General features: G+C 45.7%; 1 protein-coding gene across 5 annotated transcripts in view; it reads right to left on the bottom strand.

Annotated features, from left to right (window-relative positions):
- FSTL4 (follistatin like 4) overlaps positions 1 to 20,350 on the bottom strand; it is a 728,090-nt gene that overhangs the window by 242,900 nt on the left and 464,840 nt on the right. For all 5 annotated transcript variants that reach the window (XM_082624020.1, XM_082624019.1, XM_082624022.1 and 2 more), the window contains one exon: positions 2,175 to 2,423. In XM_082624020.1, coding sequence (XP_082480146.1) covers positions 2,175 to 2,423 — 249 coding nt within the window. The remainder of the gene's footprint in view (positions 1 to 2,174; positions 2,424 to 20,350) is intronic.

Genomic DNA, 20,350 nt, shown 5'->3' with positions numbered 1-20,350 from the left:
AAGCCATCCGGGCCCAAGACCTGCTGGTCAGAGCCCTTGTTCCTGCCTCTGCATTCCCCTCACAGCTTGTGCACCTGTCTGCTCCAGGCCTGAGGCCACACTGAATTAGATAAATGATGACATCAGGTGTCATTAATACCCGACACATGTAACATACCCGGCCCACGCTAAGTGGTCTCTGTGCTGCATCTCCTTTACTTTTCTCCACGGAGCAGGTGGGAACTGCCAACAGCCCCTTTCTACAGCTGAGGAAAAGGCCCAGAGAGGCGGAGTCATGCACCCAAGGTCACAGAACTGGGCTGCAACCCCAGGTCCCTCTGGGACTTTGCAGGTACCCCTTTCCACCGAAAAGGGATCTTTTGCAGAGCGGCTCTGTCTGCCACTCGAATGGGTGGGAATTCACAAAATTGGTGAAAAACCCAACGAATCAGAAGGATTCGGTGGATAAATTCAATCAGCACGAAGCAGAACCAAGACCTAATCTGCCTGCCCCTCCCGCACGCTCTCCAGCTCTCCCCCAGCACCCCTCACCGTGGCAGGTTTTGTGGTGGGTGATTTTCCCTCACGTGACATAAGAAATGCTGTTTGAATAACCGATGGTGAGGGAGGCTGTGCACACTCCGATGCAGAAATAAAAACCTTTAGAAAGATGCAAGTTGGGGGATACTAGAAACCGGAGAATGGAACATCAGTCTATAAAATTCAACATGGCCAATAAGGCTGGAGCAAGTGGTCAAGTGTTTTAGTGCTCACGGCTGCTGAGGCATCGGCAGGCCTGGGCTGGGCAGGGCTTCCAGGCCTCGGACATTTTTCCTGGGCTCATTTTGCCTTGATTCCACATTGGGCCTCATGATTTCTAAAGCACGTCAGCATTCGTGTCATAAGCATGGCCATGAAAGGGTCCAAGACTTCCCATCACAAGATAAACTCAACTTTCCGGAGACCCACCTGCTCCAGGACCCTGCTGCCAGTGCCCGTGGATGAGGTGGGAAAGCTGCCCTTTATCGGAGTGCAGAAGGCCCACAGACCTGGACTCCTCCTGCCCCATGGTCCTGGCGCCTGTGCAAGTGAGACCAGAGCTCTGCCCTTCCCTCTGGGTACCCAGGCTCCCAGCTGTGACCACACAGAAGCCCTTTTCTGTCAGTGTCACCAGCACTCTGCAGCAGGGCTCCATCCAGGCTTTCTCCTCCCCTCCCGGCCCTGCCCCACAGCAGGTCTCGGACCTCATGCAGCCCCACGTGGGCTCCCCACCTCCAGCGTCCCCCAGCTTGGGCCAGTGGGCCTGTTCCCACCTGCCCAAGTGCTGCTTCTGCCATCTCACATCGTCTAATTTATTCATGTGTGGCCATTTGGGTTCAGCATCACAAATATTTCTACAGGCTGTGGCATGCACCATTCATTGGGGCCGCATGAACATGGGAATTTGCGGTCTAGCTCTCTTATTCTTGAGCATCTGTGAGTTGTTGACGTCTTGGTGCAAGGCCCTGAGCCACGTGCTGAGACTATATTCGTGCACCAAGAGCCACGGGCTCTGCCCTTGAGCTCTTACCATCCACTGGGAGCTGGCACTGCCCCTCTCACTCAAGCCCAGCAGAGGGCATGAACCCTTTGGCCCCAACTCCACGGACACATTCTGAAGTCCTTGCAGGGCCTTCCTCATCTTGCTCAGAGGTGTTCTAGACAGGCCAGGTGACCACTCTAGGCCAGAGCTGGAGTGCCCACCATACTGGGAACCACTGGACTGCGGGGTGCATCTGGCCACATTCTACACACAGCATGGTCTCCTGATTCACGAGACACTGTCCAGAGGGGCCAACGTACTCTCTGCCGCCACCTGGCAGGGCCCACCCTGCGCAAGAGACCTGGGCAGTGCCTTTCAGCCTGGTTCCTACTGGACACATGCTCTGCACCAGCCCAGGGCTTAGTGGGCCTCCCTGGCTTCTGCTCTCCCAGGGCCTTCCTCTAAGGGAAGGGGCCTCTGGAGGTGGACACAAATGAACACGCATCACTGAAACGCTACCGCTGCTGCTATGTTGTTAAGACTCTTTCCTCTTTCTCTTTTTTTAAAACCACATTTAACCTGTAAGACGCAGCACCCAGGTCGTCTGTCAGAAGGGCATTAGAAAATCCATGACAAAACCCACGAGCATAGAGTCAGGAAGCCGTCTTCCTACCTTTAAGGAAACAGTCCTTGCTGCGGACGATGACAATCTTCTTCCCCAGCAGGCAAGCAGCACGGTGGAGCTCACAGTGGTTTTCGTAAACCCTCCCATCAGAGCCACACACGGGCATGTAGCTGGGACTGCAGGCCTCCAGGCACCGGCACTCGGGCTCCCCCGTCTCCCTGCTGAGCGTGCACCTGCTCCCGAGGCTGCAGAACTTCTTCCTGCAGGAGGCCGGCAGCCCACGGTGGCCGGAAAGCCCTGCCAGGCACACAAACACAGAAGGTCGGCTGTGAGCACGCAGGGGTGTGTGGCACGGCCCACCTGTGTGGCTCTTTCAGGCTGTGGTGAGCAGAGGCTGTGAAGCTGAGGCCTGGGGGCTCGGGCGCCCCATGGAGCCCCTGCCTCTCTGGCGGGGGTGATACAAGCAGTGCCCTGCCTTGTAGAGCCCAGATGTTTCGGCTGGCTCTCGCCAAACATCTCAGACACAACCCCTGCCCACCCTGGAAGGGAGGAGTAAACAGAGGGCCACACGGAGCTGGCAAAGTACCGGTGGACCCTGCTGACCGAGCGGAGGAGGGCTTTCCAAGGGACAGAGGGCTTGAGCCAAGGCTCCCGTAACCACAGCGCAGGGAGCACTTGCCTGTCTCTGGGAGGAGACGGTGTGGGTTGGGGGGATAAGGGTAGCAAGGCGTGGTTCTGCGTTATAGACTCAGACAGCCAAGCAGAGGCGTTTTGGTCTGATATGTTAGGGACTGGGGAGCCGTGGTGGGGTCTAGGGAGTAAGTGTGGAGTAAGGAGAAAATGGTACTCTTTTTTTTTTTTTGGCGGTAAACGGGCCTCTCACTGTTGCGGCCTCTCCCGTTGTGGAGCACAGGCTCCGGACGCGCAGGCTCAGCGGCCACGGCTCACGGGCCCAGCCGCTCCGCGGCACATGGGATCTTCCCAGACCAGGGCACGAACCCGTGTCCCCTGCATCGGCAGGCGGACTCTCAACCACTGCGCCACCAGGGAGGCCCGAAAATGGTACTCTTTAAGTGTTCAGGATCGGGGGGCGGTCGAGGCAGGGAGGCCAGAAGTTGACCTATTCCTCTGAGGAGAATACAGTTCTCTAGGACACAACAGCAGTGGTGGCACCAGCGGCCTTTGTCCACTGCTCAGGCCTTCCCAGCACGATACTGCAGCCTGCAGCCGTGGGCAAGGAGGCTGAGACCACGGAAACAGCAGCGACTGTGCTCCTCTGGGTCTCACACTTGCCATGTTGTTGTGTGTCTCCTGCACCCAACACATGCCCATAGTGATCTCAGGCAGTGGTGTCCAGAGCTCACACACCAAAGCAGCAGGACAGCTGGCAGAGTGGCTTATTGCTGAAAAGGTACACTTACATGGAGGGCCAAATAAGCACCTACCACCAACGTGACGCTCCTCCAAAGAGTCCAGAAAACTGGATGATTGCCACGTGGCATTAATGGCAACAGACAGGAAATTGAGAATTATAAAGGGATACCAAGACACAAATAATTAAAACATGAATGCAGATTTTATGGCCACAGAAGTCTTTGCTTTTAAGTTTTAATTAAATCTTCTTCAAAATATTGGCAAGACAGAATGGCCTGGGCCGTCAAGAGTGGACTTTCAGCCTCAACTCCTACCCCATAGGATTAAAATGCCTAAGGAAAAAAAACCTTGTTTTTGGTTGAGTCTGTTTTTCATCATTATAGATTTGAAAAGAAAAAGTCAGTTATCGGTAGATTAACTGCTTGATTCAATAACTCATTTAAATTCCTCCAGCCTTGGAAAGCTGAGAAATATTGACTTTTTCTTGAATCATAATAAACTAGAAGGTCAAAATATCTCTGAGCAGTATAAAAGTGCAGATTGTAAGTGGGCGTGGCAATCTCCTTTATCCACTTGGCTAACTGTTGGCGTGTCACCACGAAGGCTAGGTGGCATTCACTGGCCCCAGCATGCACCCTCCTGTCAAGGCTGACAGGCGGTGGGGAGCCAAGGCACTCGGCAGTGGAAGGCTCTGGGCTGGAGGCCCTTCACCCACGGTGTTTATGGCTGCTTTGCCACGGAGTGTGTTTGATTAGTATGATTCTCCTGGGTTATTGGAAAATGGGTTATCCTGGAGAGCACCGGAGGCTACTGGAAGAAACTAACCAGCTCTAAAAATATCAGCCTTTGTTTCTTTCCCAAGTCAATGTCAGGACACAAAGTGCTGCCATTGTATCACTATTTTAATAAACTTCCCTGTGGGATGAGAAGGATACCCACTAGCCACCTCATATTGAAGAAACAAAGCTCAACTTTCCAAGCCTCTGGTCTTTCAGTTCCTGCTTTGGTGCTTTTGCCCCGGCTGTGCTACCTGCCCAGACTGGGCTCTCTCTGGTACCTCAGCTCCAATGCACCCTTGGGGTCCACTTCCTCCACCAGGTGCCTGCTGCCACCTCCAGGCCTCAGGACACCCCACAGGTGCAGGACCTTTGTCTTCTTGAGCCTGCCCCTCACTCAGGATTTAAGAAACACAATAGTTTTCAAAGCTGTTCTCCCTCACTGTTTCGGTGCTTAACCCCCAGGCTAGCAACTGTCCGTAGAGGTGGGCCTCCTCTGGGGTAAAGGGGACTAGAACCAGGAATGGCAGTGCAGTGAGGCCCTTCAGAGACCACCTAATCCAGTGCAGGCATCAAAGGAAGGCCAGTGAGCTGTGGACGGGGGTGGGGAGAATCCTCTCTACCTGATCCTATCCCCTCTGAGACGCCCACATGCCCAGGCTGCACCCAACACCTCTGAGGACCAGCGCTGCACGTGGGGCTTCCGACGCCCAGGTTTGATCATCCTGCAGGTGTGGCTCTGAGCGCCTCCCCCAGGCTGTGCTCTGAGGGGTCAGTGTTAAGAAAACAGTTGTGCCAACCTGTGCTCATCGAAGTGGCCAAGAACACTCAGGTTCTCTCTGACATGGAAGTGGGCTGTTGGCAAATATTTGATTCCTAATTATTTGCAATTAAGACAAAAGTACCTTGAAAGCCCTGCACCTGCCCTTCCCAGTCTGTGGCCAGTAGGCCCCCTGACAAGCGGAGAATGCCGTGCATGGGGGCAGCCTGGGGTCCCGACCCTGGCCTCTGAGACGCCGGCCAAGCGCTGTTTCATTAAATGAGCCCCTTGTCACCACTTCCTCCTTGTTATGAAAACAGAATGAATTCCCCCCTCCTACCAGGACGATGATAAAACAGTAATGGGAAAGGTAACCAAGTGAGACTGCCAGCAACTGCCTACAGTATTTATGAGGACGGCCATGATGCCTGAAAAAGATATAATGTGCTTAATTTATAGTCATAAAGAAAGTCATTTACCCAGGTTAGAAACTGATCATCTCACCAAATAAGCTGCTTTTCAACACTAATTAAATGTACCAAACATGGTCAGACATGGGAATTGTTACATGAAAGTGATGGTGGCAGAAGAAACAAGTCCATTTGTACCAGTCGGTGCTAAAGCCTCCCTCTGCAATTCAAATAAGGATCCTCGATTTGACCGCCACAGACCAGGGATCTGCAGGTGGTGGAGGTTAGCCGTGGTGGAGTCAAGCCCGCCCGACCCCAGGGGAGGGATCAGAGGGAGAAGCCTTTCTCCTTCGCCCAGAGCAGGAAGCCTCCTTCCTTGGTTTCTCACCTCTGACCACAGCACAGAGCACAGACAGTTCAGTTATTTTGCCCCCAAACTCTGACTCAGTCTCTGAAACTGGTTCTTCACACAGAGTAAACCAGTGAGCTCTCCCCTCTCAGAGATCATGCCCTGAGTGGCTCACAAGGGGAAACCCCTTCTAGTTCCGCTTTGGGATGCTAATTCCACTTCGGGCATGCTTGCCCAGGGCAGCATTTCACCTGAGAACTTGTCCTTGGCTTGCCTACTGAGGGGAGCCCCTCCCCTTTCCCAGCCTGCGGAGGTCATTCTAGGTTTCTGTGGGCGGTGCTGCCTAGACCCCCTCCGGCCGGTCTCAGTGTCCCAGCAAAGGGCTGGGGCTGAGACGCCCACTACCTCGCCCCACCCCTCCACAAAGCCACAGTGAGGCGATGGCTTGGCTCTACGGTGGCTGCACACTCTGCAGGGCCCAAGGCCAAGAAGAGTGGGATGTGGACGCAGAAAACGAGAGGCGACAGGTGCAGCCCCAAGTATTGGCTGCCCTGCACGCTGATGGCCTCACTGTTGCCTGCCGTGAACACCTGTCTGGCACCGCAGCGGTCTCCAGCTTCTGCAGACAGAAGGTATTTGTACAGGAATGAGGGGCCCACCTGTCAGCAGACATAGCCCCTTACACACAGACTATATGCTTTATTTTCTGTGCATTGATATGGATCCACCGGGGAGCTGCAGCCCATATCCTGTGTCATGGTCAGGTTCTTTAAAGACCTAGAGTGAAGAGTGGTGTGTGTACAGAGGTGTAGCTATGTGGGCTGTATCAGGCAGGGGCTGAAGGTGATGATCCCAGTACGTGTCCCTACCTCATAGCCCCAGACATGCCCATGGTGGTCTGGAGACAGAGCGTCTGGTAAACTTTGACTCTGTTTAGCAGAGTCCATGCAAGTGCCTTGGAAGTGGCTGCAGAATTTGGGTTTATGCGAGAGCAAGGCAGAGACCCAGGTCTGCAGCCAGTGCCGTTTCTACACACCAGATGCAGTGGGTGGTAACAACAGGGTGCTTCAGGAGTGCCTGCTGGCCAGCCCTCCAACCACCTATTCATCCAACAAATACTTACGGAGCACCTCCCATGGGCCAGACCCTATTCTAGGTGCTGGGGACACAAGGCAGACTGGGACACTGTCCTCAGGGCACTGATAGTACAGTGCAGGAAGACACACGAGAGCGTGAACAGGCAAACACACACACACAAGACAAATGTGGGTTGGGGAAAAGGCCAGGAATGAGTTAAATAGGGCGCTGCGGTGGGCCGGCTTTCATCTGAGGTCAGGGAAGCCTTCTTTTTTTGGCGGGGGGTGGGGGGCGGGCTTTCATTTTACTTTATTTATTTATATTTTTTAACATCTTTACTGGAGTATAATTGCTTTACAATGGTGTGTTAGTTTCTGCTTTATAACAAAGTGAATCAGCTATACATATACATATATCCCCATATCCCCTCCCCCTTGCGTCTCCCTCCCACCCTCCCTATCCCACCCCTCTAGGTGGTCACAAAGCACCGAGCTGATCTCCCTGTGCTATGCGGCTGCTTCCCACTAGCTATCTATTTTATTTGGTAGTGTATATATGTCCATGCCACTCTCTCACTTCGTCCCAGCTTACCCTTCCCCCTCCCCATGGCCTCAAGTCCATTCTCTATGTCTGCATCTTTATTCCTGTCCTGCCCCTAGGTTCGTCAGAACCTTTTTTTTTTTTTTTAGATTCCATATATATGTGTTAACATACGGTATTTGTTTTTCCCTTTCTGACTTACTTCACTCTGTATGACAGTCTCTAGGTCCATCCACCTCACTACAAATAACTCAATTTCATTTCTTTTTATGGCTGAGTAATATTCCATTGTATATATGTGCCACATCTTCTTTATCCATTCATCTGTTGATGGACACTTAGGTTGCTTCCATATCCTGGCTATTGTAAATAGAGCTGCAATGAACATTGCGGTACATGACTTTTTTGAATTATGGTTTTCTCTGGGTATATGCACAGTAGTGGGATTGGTGGGTCATATGGTGGTTCTATTTTTAGTTTTTTAAGGAACCTCCATACTGTTCTCTATAGTGGCTGTATCAATTTACATTCCCACCAACAATGCAAGAGGGTTTCCTTTTCTCCACACCCTCTCCAGCATTTATAGTTTGTAGATTTTTTGATGATGGCCATTCTGACTGGTGTGAGGTGATAACCCATTGTAGTTTTGATTTGCATTTCTCTAATGGTTAGTGATGTTGAGCATCCTTTCATGTGTTTGTTGGCAATCTGTATATCTTCTTTGGAGAAATGTCTATTTAGGTCTTCTGCCTTGAGAACATGAGATTTGATCTGAGACATGAAAGTCAGAGGGCAGAGCCCCGGGCCGGGGAGAGAACAGCAGTCTGGGGGCCCAGAGCCCTGTGTACAGAGCAAGGGGGCGGCACAGGGAGAGGCCTGGATTGCTCCCAGGCATACCTCACTGGGGCAGAACCAGTCTGTAGAGTCAAATTTGCCGCCTTGCCCAGCTGTACCCAGGGAAGTGGGGTGACTCTGGTTCCCTGGAAGCCTGCAGTCAGCTCTTGGGAACTGAGTGTTGGGGGGGCGGCGCCCATCTCCTGGCGTTCAGCACTCCTAGCTCCACGCCTGGCTGAAAGGGCCCGTCCTCAAACACTCTCACAGGCCACAAGGCTCTTAGCACCTCACAGGTTGCTGGCGGGGACGAGAAAAGCTCTCCTGGTCTCTCAGCACTGGCCCCCTTGGTGGCAACCTCCATATTCTCTGGGTGACCTGAGTACTGCGGCTGCCCTGGGTCCACCTCTGCCCTGAAAAGTCTCATTCACGCTCAAGGGGTGGAAAGAGAATCTGCAATTCCTCCCAGGGAGATGTGCATTTCCAGTAGTACCCAGCCGGGGGGCTGTTGCTTAAAGTAACTCCTAGTTACTGAGTAAACGGTAATCTCCTGTTTACTGAGGTGTGCCAATGGCCAGGCACCATGCCTAACACTTACATGAGCTCATCTAATCCTCATTTCATCCTCGTAACAGCCCCGTGAAGTAGACACACAGGCCTCACTCTGAATGTATTTGTGGCATGTATATGTGCCCATTTTACAGACTGGGAAATACGAGTCAGGCAGTGACATGCCTATGGTCAGAGAGCAAGTAGGTTGAAGGTGGTACAGCCCAGCTTTGAATGAGTCTCGCCTCAAATCCCTCGGACTTGGGATGATCTGCTCAGTCAGGAATACGATCCCTGCCTCAAGGAACTCAGGCCAGGAGGGTTCAGATGTCCATAGTCTGAGCTTCTCCAACATCAGGACACATACAAATGTCAGCAGCCCTGGCCGGTAGGCTCTCTGCTGCTCACACACCCCAAGAATATGCAGCTAGGAGGCCAATTTAGCAAATTCTCTGAGGGCTGGAGGTTTACAGAGTCACAGGAGGAAGCGCTGCTTGGATCTTCGAACATCGAATCCCAAACCCACTCCTCAAGCACGGACATCGGGTCCGTGACCCCCTCCCTCCATTATGATGTCTTTCAGCTTCAGTGGCCCCCTGCCCCCCTCCTCTGGGCTTTTCCCCTGAAATTGTTCAGGTGACTAGTGGGCAGATGTGATGTTCTCTCAGTGACCACACAGCACAGCCTAAGCCCAGAGCACTGTGTGTTTCATGAAAATGGAAGTTTGACCAGCTCGGAAACACGTGACCAATTTTCCAGCTCCCAAAGCTTAACAGAAATACATGGTTACCCATCGCTGGAAGGTAACTTAACCTGTTCTGTGTATGGCTCACAGATACTAAATTAAGGTCTGATAAATTGGCTTCAAAACACACCACTAAGTCAAAGCCAGAAATGCCTGGCACACGGAGAGAGGAAGGAGGACCTTTAACCCTCAGCAGGCTCTCAGTTCTGCCTGAGGAATTCGATTCTAACCAATTCTACATCAAACCAAAACACAGAGTAGGATGCTACACACTGTCCAAGGTCCCTGGGCAGGACTTCTGGAGGCAGTTATTTCCAGTCAGGGATGAAGAACATAAGTGCCAAAGTATACTTTCCAAAAACTTGAAAACAGGACTCTGATGAGAATACAAAATGAGCAAGTGTTAAAGATTTATTGAACTCAGTAATGAGGGACCTGCAAGAGGGTGAAGCTGGTTCAAAGGAGAGTTGGAGGATGTATACAGGCATTGGAGAGAGAAGGTGGGATGAGATAGCCAGGAGAGGCACACCACCAGGTAATGACCTACAAGGCAAGAACACCATACCGTTTGGGGGTTATTTTTTCCACCAGAAAGAAATAGTTTGCATCTTTACTGGAAACAAATCTGTAAGTTAACATGTAACTGCATAGTCTGGGCCTTTAATTAACACAAAATAGTGAGTTGAACAAAGATACAACTCCCTAGCATGGATCAGTATATCATTTTTATACTGCTAAACCATGTTCCCATATGACACGGGGAGAACTTGCCACCCTCCCTTGTCCTTATTCCCAAGCTCTGGATAATTTTCCCAATGCCACAAAGTGCCTACAGACGTCATCTGAGTCGGCTGCCAGGACTTTCACCCTTGCCTCCTACCTGGGGCAGCTCCTTCCTCTGGAGCCCCCAGCCTCACAAAAGACCCCAGAGGGAGGAAATGAGACCCCAAACCACTGAGCTCAGCTCTGCTGAACTCTCACATGCTTAAAGGCACCTGGTGTGGGAGGGTGAGAACAAGCTGGAGCCAGTCGGGTGCGAGTGAACCCATCCTAGTGCTCACGTGAACCCTGAACCACATCTGGGTTTCAAGCAACCCGCGGTTAAACCTCACATTGACCCAGCCTTGGGCTCCTGGCCTTGTTAGCTGTGTGATTCCAGGCAAGTTCCCCACTCTCTTTTCCCTCTAATTTAAAAATGAGGATAACAATGGTTTGCCCTTTACAGGATTTTTTTTTTTTTGAGGATTAAATGAGCTGATTCATGTGAAGGGCTTAGCACATAGTAAGTGTTCAATTCAGACATTTGGAATTACTGACAGGTTGAATAAATAAGACTGAAAAATAAGAAGCCATTTGGTTTTACTGATATAAGTGTATATAAGCATGGGCTGGTTACAGTCTTCAGAAGGCCTGCCTTAAAGAAAAGGGGAGCATATTTATATTGAAAGTATTGCCTGGTTTTAAAAGGCAGACTCGCAATAGCATGCTTCATAATATCTCGAGGAAATGGTTCCCTTGCAGTTTCTCTTACATTGGAAGTTTGCTTGACCCAAGTAAAGTCTGCCCAGCTTCTGAGGGAGTCTGAAATCACACATTCTCAGGGCACAGTGAACAGCACTGTCCTGAAGCCCAAATGCAACAGGATCCACTCCATACCTCAGGGTCCCTGCCAGGCGAGCCCAGAGCTCAGTTTCAAAGGTAGCCATGGCACGGGCCCTGGTCCTGTGAATGCCGCAGGCCCACTTACCTCAGTCAGTCCTGGTGTATCTCTCCCCTCTGGGAGTCCTTTGCACCGTTATGCCATCTCTCCCTCTATATTGTATGATGATAGTAAAGCTACCTGACTCACGATTTCTAAGAGCTTTCTCCCTGGGGCCTCCCACAGGCATACTCCATTTAAAACGGGCTTCCAGACTGCCGGCCTGGAGCTTTTTCTAGCTGTTTGCCAGCATTCATCACTTCTCACCCCCTGCTCCTGTGGCTCCCCTGACAGAAGAGCAGGCCCTGGGGCAGGGCCTCCGCAGCCGGACTTCACAGTCACCCAGAGCTCCAGGGCGGGCATATGCGGTGGTCCCTGTGGTTTCAGGGCAAAGACCAGGTTATACTTCTGCTGTTCAGAGCTCGGCACAGGGCCTGGCACAGAGTGGGTTGTGAAAAACGCCAGGTGAAAGACAGAATCTGATTAGGACACTACAGAGACCCAAGACGGCTTGCTAGGGATCTGAGTAATCAGAAATCAATGGTTCCAAAGAAACAGACATGGCGACACAATGAGTAATAGAAGGAGTGGAGACTGTGGACAGCATTTGGGTGGGAGACTAAGAGACCTGGGTTCTGTCCGGGTTCTACCAAAGCAAGTCTCTTTCACACCTGAGCCGCAGTTTCCTTATCGGTAACAAGAGGCAGTGTCTAGAAATTCCTTGAGACTGAATTTAGGGTGTCTGTAAAAGCCTGTGTTCTAACTTGCACATCTTTTGGCTGTAATAAAACTACAATAATCCCTTCTTTTTCTTTTTGCCTCTATTTGCCCTATCAAGTTATTTCAACTGGCCTCTGAAGGGTTATTTCAGAGGCGAACTTGGGAGGAAAAGCTGCATAAAAATGTGAAGCACAATAGGATTTTTGCCCTTGGGAGAGTTTATTTTACAAAATGGTTTTGTTTTAGAGTACTTCCTCCAAATATATTCCTATCCCCAAGTTCCCGTTCCTCTCCAGTTCACATCTGTCTTATTCTCTGTCACCAGGGCCCTCATTTTTCCTCCTGGTACCAAGCTCCCTTGTCACTTTCTCTAGCTCCTCGGGGCTCCCTGTGTCTTCCAGCTGAGAGGGCCAGTTGTTGCTGCTTTCAGTGGGTCTTCACTCTCTCCCTGATGCCTCATTATGTGGGTTTGTTCCTGCTTCTCCATCAACTAATGATTCAAGGCTATGACACCTCGGACTGCCTCCAATTATTTCAAGGATTATTGTGAAGACACTCAGCGTGAGCCACCAGGATACTCCCCAACACTTTAGACCTATGACCGCAGAGGGGATGCTAAATCCTTCTAGGGCCCTTTACCTGCTGTACAAGTGCTGCCCCCAGGTCAACACATTATCTTGGTAGATCACTGGTCTTCAATGTATATCATAAACAGAGAGAATAATACGTACTTCTTGACCATTCTTTTAAAGAAAAAAATGAAGCACAATGAAAACATCTAATCTTAGCACAGAAAAATTTAGTACTTTCAATCAGAAGGGCATCAGTTTCTCCTCTCAAAGATCTGCCCTTTTCTCTCATTGGGATTAGCAGACATAAAAATATTTGCTGGATAATATCAAAATAAAGCTTAGTAATAGTATCAAATAGGTAATTCCATTTCTCCTCTGGTTTGCCTGAACCAAGTGGCTGCTGAGGCCTCTGGCAGGTGGGCCTAAGGGCTCAGGGAGGCTGGCTACCCTGGCTGAATGGGTCTCCCCCCGAGACCAGGAGAGCACATGCTGACCAGAGAGCAGGCTTCTTCCAGGTGTCTCCGCAGGGGCTCGACAACCTGTCTACTTCCACATAAAGGCCCTCAGGACCAGCCACCCCCTATCAGGGCCTATCTGGGAGACCACTACTGCATTAGAGCCCTTCAGCGTCTGAACTTGAGCTCCAGTGAGCAGGCAGTGGACAATAACCACGCACACTAGGAGGTCCAGCCTCCAGGGGGAGGAAGAACAACCAGAATCAGAGCTGCTGGAGAAGGATAACAACTTCAACAGAGACAACAAACTATCAAAACTCCAGGAGAAGTGACTACAGCACAGAGAAGGTTTTCAAGAGAGTTGTGATTTTTGAACCAAAAAGAAAATCAGAGGAATTTAAAAAGAGAATGGTCAGTATTGGGACTCAAATTAGTGGCCTCCAAGATCAAGTAGAGTACATATCTCAAAGCCCAGAGCAAAAATAGAAAAAAAGCTCTAAAATACAGTAGTCATTCTAAATAAAAACTTTAAGGAAAAAAGGCACAGAGGACAATTTCCAAATACATCCTTTTAAATGACCAACCACTGTTTCAATTAAAAATCAGGAGCCAGACAGGGATACTTGTCATCATCATTTTTATTCATAAAGGAAGTGTAGTAAGACAAGAAAATGAAATATTAGTAAAAATTTGGAAAAGACAACTAACAATTATCTCTTTTTGCTGATTGTATATCTATATACTTAGAAAACCAAGGGGCACTAGTGCAAAGATATGAAAGTTTTAAGATAATTATTATGATGTGGTTGGACAGATGATAAATATGCCAAAATTAACCATTCTTTTCTTCACTAGCAAAATAATTAGAAATGGGAAAGGGAAAATAGTCCACTCATAATAAAGATAAGACTATAAAAGATAAGACTATATTAGCCCCAGATAACCAAGAAAAATAAGAAAAAGAATAATGAAGGGGGATGTGCCTTTCCAGATATCAGAACATCAAACCAGAAAGCTGCTATGATCAAATCAATATGATAACGACTGAGGAATAGACAGATCAATGACTGTAGCTGTGACAATAAAATAGAAGAGGGGATCCAGAGATAAATCCCTGTGTATCTGAAAATTCGATGTATGACAAGAGTGGCTACTGCATGGGGTGGGTACATGATAGTCATTTGATAAATGATGTTGGGGTACCTAGCTATCCACCTGGAATAAAATAACATCAGAACCCTATTTCACACCACATAAAAAGTCAAATTCAAGTAGCTGTAAATGTCTAAGTTATTCTTATTAAATAATGAGTGGATATAAAAGAACAGTTACACACTTTGTGGACAGCATAAGCGTTGCAGCACGATGAACAACTATGTACTCACCTACCCATTTAAAGAAAAAGAACAGTTTCATTAGTTTTGAGTTCCTCCGATACTATACCCTCATTTCCACTCAGAGGTAAACATTATCTGGATTTTTTTGTTTATTATTATTTTGCTTTTCTTTGTAGTTTGATCTCATCTTTGTATTTCTATGCAATATACTGCTTTTTTTTACATGTTTCTGAACTTTACAGAAATGAATCACATTGTATTTATTTACCTGAGAAGTTACCTCTTTGCTCTTGCACTATGTTTTGTTTCATCCACATCGTTGCATATACCTGTAATTCATTTTCACTTATGTTGCCCATTGTACACACACGTCATTATTCATTTATATAGTCTATTTAGGTTGTTGATTGCCTTTTCCCATGGTCCTCTTTCTCTCTTTTCTTTCTTTATTTTGGATTGAATACTTCACCTTTCATTCTTTTTCTTCTAGTCATAAAAATTAAACATACATTTTATTCTTCTACTCTTTACTCCATAAATTAAAAAATGTATAAACTAAACCAAGTCTAAAGTTAACCAATAACTTTACCCTCCACATGAAGAGCATATGAACTACAATCATTCCTTTCCTGACCTAAATATATGATAATAGTATATATTAATTCTATCTTTATTCCTCAAATTTTCTTAGTTGTGTTTGTCTAAAATATCCATTTTATCCTTGTTTTAAAGAGTCATTTATGCTGTGTAATTAATTCTATATTCATAGATTTTTCCTCTCAACTCAGTAAACATTTTATTCCCCTGCTTCTTGGCTTCCACTGTTGTTGAGATGTCAGCTGACAGCCTTTTCATTCTTTTGTAGGTAATCCATCTTTTCTCTTTGGATCATTTTAAGATCTTTCCTTTGGTTTTCTGCAGTTTCTCTATGATGTAAATATGCATATTTCTTTGCTTTTGTTCTGCCTATAATTCATTGGGTTTCCTGGAAGTGAGGATTCATGTCTTTCATCAATTTGTGGAACTCGCAGCCATCTTCCTTTAGATACTGTCTCTGCTCCATTATTTCTCTCCTTTTTCAGGCATTCTGATTAGACATGTGTTACAAGTTCTCATTCTATCTCAATATCTCTTATCTCTTTCACCTTTCCCATATTTGGTTTCTCTGTGTTGCATTCTGTGTTATTTTTTCAAATTCATCTTCTAGCTCCTGAATCCCCTCTTTGGCTTTTTCTAGTCTATTCTTACATTCTCCCATTGAGTGTTTAACTTTGAATTTTTATTTCTAGAAGTTCTATTTAGTTCTTCATGAAGATGAATGGTCATCTGTAGGATCTATTGATTTTCAACCATATTCCAATCTTCAAAAAATATTAAACATACATATTTTATTTTCTGTGTTACTTTGCTATTTATGCTGGTTGTTACATGGTGCTTCCCCCCATGGTGTTTTAAGATTTTTTTTTTTTTAAAGAATGAGCTCACATTTCCTGGAAGTTGATCTGTGAAAATTCAGGATGCACAGTTTGAAGATGGGCTCATCTTGATTGTGCCAGGCATTCAAGGACTCCATCATTCTGGGTTAAACTCAATTTTATGTTTGAGATTCTACAGACGACCTAGGTAGTTTGCATCTGAGCTACAGTTTCTTGTGGAGATCAGCATATGGTTATATGTTATCATGGGACATTTTCCCTCTCTGCTCTCTAATTTTGTGCCAAGATTTGAGACAAGCACATTTTCTTGCACTTGCTTGGGACAGGGTGTGTTTCTTTCTTGTTTAACTCTCCACTGTGGATATAACCCTTTGGAGTTTCAGGTTTATAATGGGAAGGGGGAAATTTTTCCAAATATGTCCACCTTGGAAGGACCCTGGGATTTGTCCTTGCTGCCCTGAATTATGTTGGGTGTGAAAACCAAAGCTAAGGTTCACCCAGTTTGGCAAAAGCCCTCTAGGTAAAGCCAGCTTCATAGTTACATTACCTCTCTAGGTTTCTGATTTCAGTTGCTTTTTTAACCTGTAAGTATTCCTTACATTCTTACCAGCACATCAAAGCTTAAAAGAATGTTTAAATATATTTCTCTGCCCATTGCCAGAGGCAGAAGTTAGATTATGACTTTAAAAAATTTTACATAACAATTTAAAAAACTGAAGTAAATACAGGGGTATGACATTCAACACAGCACTAGTTAGCTCTTTAGAAAGTGGCTGAGAACTGTTGTGCCACAGAAGAGACTCAGGAAAGGCTGGGGTCATTGCCAGATAGCCTATTGTAATTTTCCTGAGTCCACCTGCATGTTTAAAGCAAATTTAAGCCCTTCCATCACCAGAAAGTTAAAAATTAAAGAGAACTCTATGAATGGGGTGCAGTGGAAAAAAAGAAAAAGACACAGTTGTCCCCAATAACCTATGTCCCTATCTGCCACCTCAAAGCCCAGAGCAGGTCCTCTCAGGAGCAGTATTTTTCTCAGTATACAGATGTGGCTGGTGACAAATACAAGGAGAGTGACTGGCTGCTTTTGGACCACTTGTGGTAAAAGAAATAAAAAGATTGAGTTGAGTTTGAAGTATCTTCTGAATAAACAATGCCTTTAGGCACCGTGTGGGTCTCCGACCTTTAATGTCATCTGATCTCTAGTTTATATTGACCAAAGCAAACCTGCTTTCGATTGGTCCTGCTCTCCAGAGGCAGCAGCATCAGAGTGGGGGCTTTACTCTCATCGACATATTTCTACCTAAAGCCTGGGCAGAAGTCACTCTGTAATAGGTGTTGGCTCAACCTTATTTACAGTGGCAAAATGGAACAATATTAAAAGTCAAAATATCCTTCAAAGCAGGTCTTATTAGCCAAAACAAAATTATTTTTGATTTGTGACAACTAGCATACTTATCATCTCAACTCTAAACATGTCAGAATGACTTTTGCTTTTTTAACTGAAGGAGAGAAAATTCTAATGATATTTTAACTTCAAAACTTCATAGTTAAGAGGTAGGCAGCAGAGCATAGTGGTGGCCAGGTGGGGGGGGGTGGGGCACCACAAGGAAGGGGACCAAAGGATGATGGCCAAGTTGGTTCTGGTAGGCAGCTGCACTGGGCAGTGGCAAGGTGGAATAAGGACCCACAGAGGAAGGTGGAGTCAGGACATTATGTTATATACAGAGGGACCTAGTAATGGATGAATACCTTGAGGATAATGGGAGCCAGGTTTCTCACTGAAGAAGAGAGTTATAAATATGAAAAGAGGGAAGCTAGCAGGAACCCTACAGAATGAACCCTGTATATATCTATGTGTGTGTGTGCGTGTGTGTGTGTATTTCCTGTATCTCTTTTCTGAGAGGGTCCAGGAGCAGCAAAACTCCAGTGGCAAGGAGCACATTTTACTCTCAGTCTTGGTTTCTAAATGCAATTCACCACTAATGGGAACCAAAGCTCTTTGAAGAAATGGCTTATTCCAGAGAAGGGGCAGGGAAAGCATATGAAGAGCCCAGAATATCTTGTTGTGCCAGAAAGTAAGGAAAAACTTTCTTACATATCAAAAGATGGGACACATCAAAAGACACAGAAGCTAGTTTGAAGAAGCTCCCACTGGCCAAATCTGGGATATTTTGGGCATGAAAATAAATAATGACAGCAGCAGATAATATCCCATTGAATAAACAGAAATCTACAAATCCACACTGATTTTTAAAAAGTGAGCAAATAAATGGAGAAACAGAAAATTCTTCCAGTAGATTACAGTAGAATTACAGTAGAATTTCAATTAATAAAAGTAGAAGAAATCAAGGAATTAGAAAATTTTCATTTGGCAATGATAGTACTAATTATTTCAAACCAAAAAAAAATCAATAAATGCTAAAACTAGTGGGTGAAAGAGGAATAACAGGATATTTACATAGTTTCAAAATAGCTCATCAGAAAACATTTATTAGTTTTAAAGGAAAACCGAGCAACTTTGCAGTGGAGAAAGCTGGAGATATTACTTTATTCAAGTGATCAGAGTTAACATCACCAGTGATGGGAGAAGTTGACATCAATTCTTAATTGCTGGGATGCAGGAGAAGTGCTCATCATAACTTCACTTATATTCTTGCCAAAAATTCATAACCTCAATGTAGTCACAAAGAAACATCAGAAAAACCCAAATTGAGAGACACTATTAAAATGACTGGCCTATAATTTTAAAAAATGTTAAGGATATGAAGGTCAAGGAAGGATTGAAGAACTGTTCTGAATTGAAGCAGGCTGAAGATAGATGACAGCTAAATGTAATGGGTGATCTGGTGTGAATTCTCTTACTAAAAAGGATGTTGTTAGGACAGTCGGCAAAAGTTGAATGGGGTCTTTTGTGAAGTATATGAGAGTTCTTTGTATTGTTCTTACAATTTTCCAGTAATATGGAAAATATTTTTTAAAATAGGGCATCTTAAATTTCAGACAGAATTATACTTCTGTATAGGACAGAGAAATTTCCAAAAGATTGTTGTCCCCATTATAACAACAAAAAACCCCAGAAGGACTAAAATTCATATCTTTCTTAAAGTCGTGTGACAGTAATGATGGAATATATGTCTAAGTGAACCAAATTCAGAGAAGAACAAGCCTTTAATAGAACTGAATATACAATATATGAAATAAAGGATTTACTAGCTGGACTTTAATAAGAATAAGCTGACTGGACACAGAAGATAATGAGATCAGCAAATTCCTAGATAAGTCAATAATAAAAATGACTGAAGCACAGAGAAGAAAAGTACTGAAAAAAAATTGAACAGATCACCAGAGAGCTGGGGGATAATCTGAATAGGACTAACGTACATGTAATTGGAGTTTAAGGAGAGGAGAGAAAGAATAGGGCAAAGGGAATATTTCAAAAGATATTGGCTAAAATTTAAAAAACTGACTCAACCCATGACACGGGAGGTAAGAGTATTCAAGTGAAAAAGACAGTCTCTTCAATAAGTGGTGCTGGGAAAACTGGACAACTACATGTTAAAGAATGAAATTAGAACACTTCCTAACACCATACACAAAAATAAACTCAAAATGGATTAAAGACCTAAATGTAAGGCCAGATACTATATAACTCTTGGAGGAAAACATAGGCAGAACACTCTCTGACATAAATCGAAGCAAGATCTTTTATGATCCACCTCCTAGAGTGATGAAAACAAAAACAAAAATAAACAAATGGGACCTAATTAAACTTAAAAGCTTTTGTACAGCAAAGGAAACCATAAACAAAATGAAAAGACAACCCACAGAATGGGAGGAGATATTTGCAAATGAAGGGACTAACAAGGGATTAATCTCCAAAATATACAAATAGCTTATGCAGCTCAATATCAAAAAACCCCACAAATAACCCAATCAAAAAATGGGCAGAAGATCTAAATAGACATTTCTCCAAAGAAGACAGACAGATGGCCAAAAGCATGTGAAAAGATGCTCAATATCACTAATTACTAGAGAAATGCAAATCAAAACTATAGTGAGGTACCACCTCACACTGGTCAGAATGGCCATCATCAAAAAATATACAAAAAATAAATGTTGGAGAGGGTGTGGAGAAAAGGGAATCCTTCTACACTGTTGGTGGGAATGTAAACTGGTACAACCATTATGGAGAACAGTATGGAGGTTCCTTAAAAAACTGAAAATAGAGCTACCATATGATCCAGCAATTCCACTCCTGGGCATAGGAGAAAACCATAATTCAAAAAGATACAGGCACCTCAAGGTTCATTGCAGCACTATTTACAATAGCCAGGACATGGAAGCAACTTAAATGTCCATCGACAGAAGAATGGATAAAGAAGATGTGGTACATATATACAATGGAATATTACTCAGCCATATAAAAGAAGGAAATAATGCCATTTGAAGCAACATGGATGGACCTAGAGATTGTCATACTGAGTGAAGTAAGTCAGACAGAGAAGGACAAATATTGTATGATATTGCTTATATGTGGAATCTAAAAAAAACGGCACAAATGAACTTATCTATAAAACAGAAATAGAGTCACAGA

The sequence above is a fragment of the Mesoplodon mirus genome (assembly GCF_964341445.2).
Source record: "Mesoplodon mirus genome assembly, chromosome: 5".
Lineage (NCBI taxonomy): Eukaryota > Metazoa > Chordata > Mammalia > Artiodactyla > Ziphiidae > Mesoplodon > Mesoplodon mirus.
Note: the sequence above shows the minus strand (reverse complement) of the source record. Positions and strands in the feature narration are given on the sequence as shown.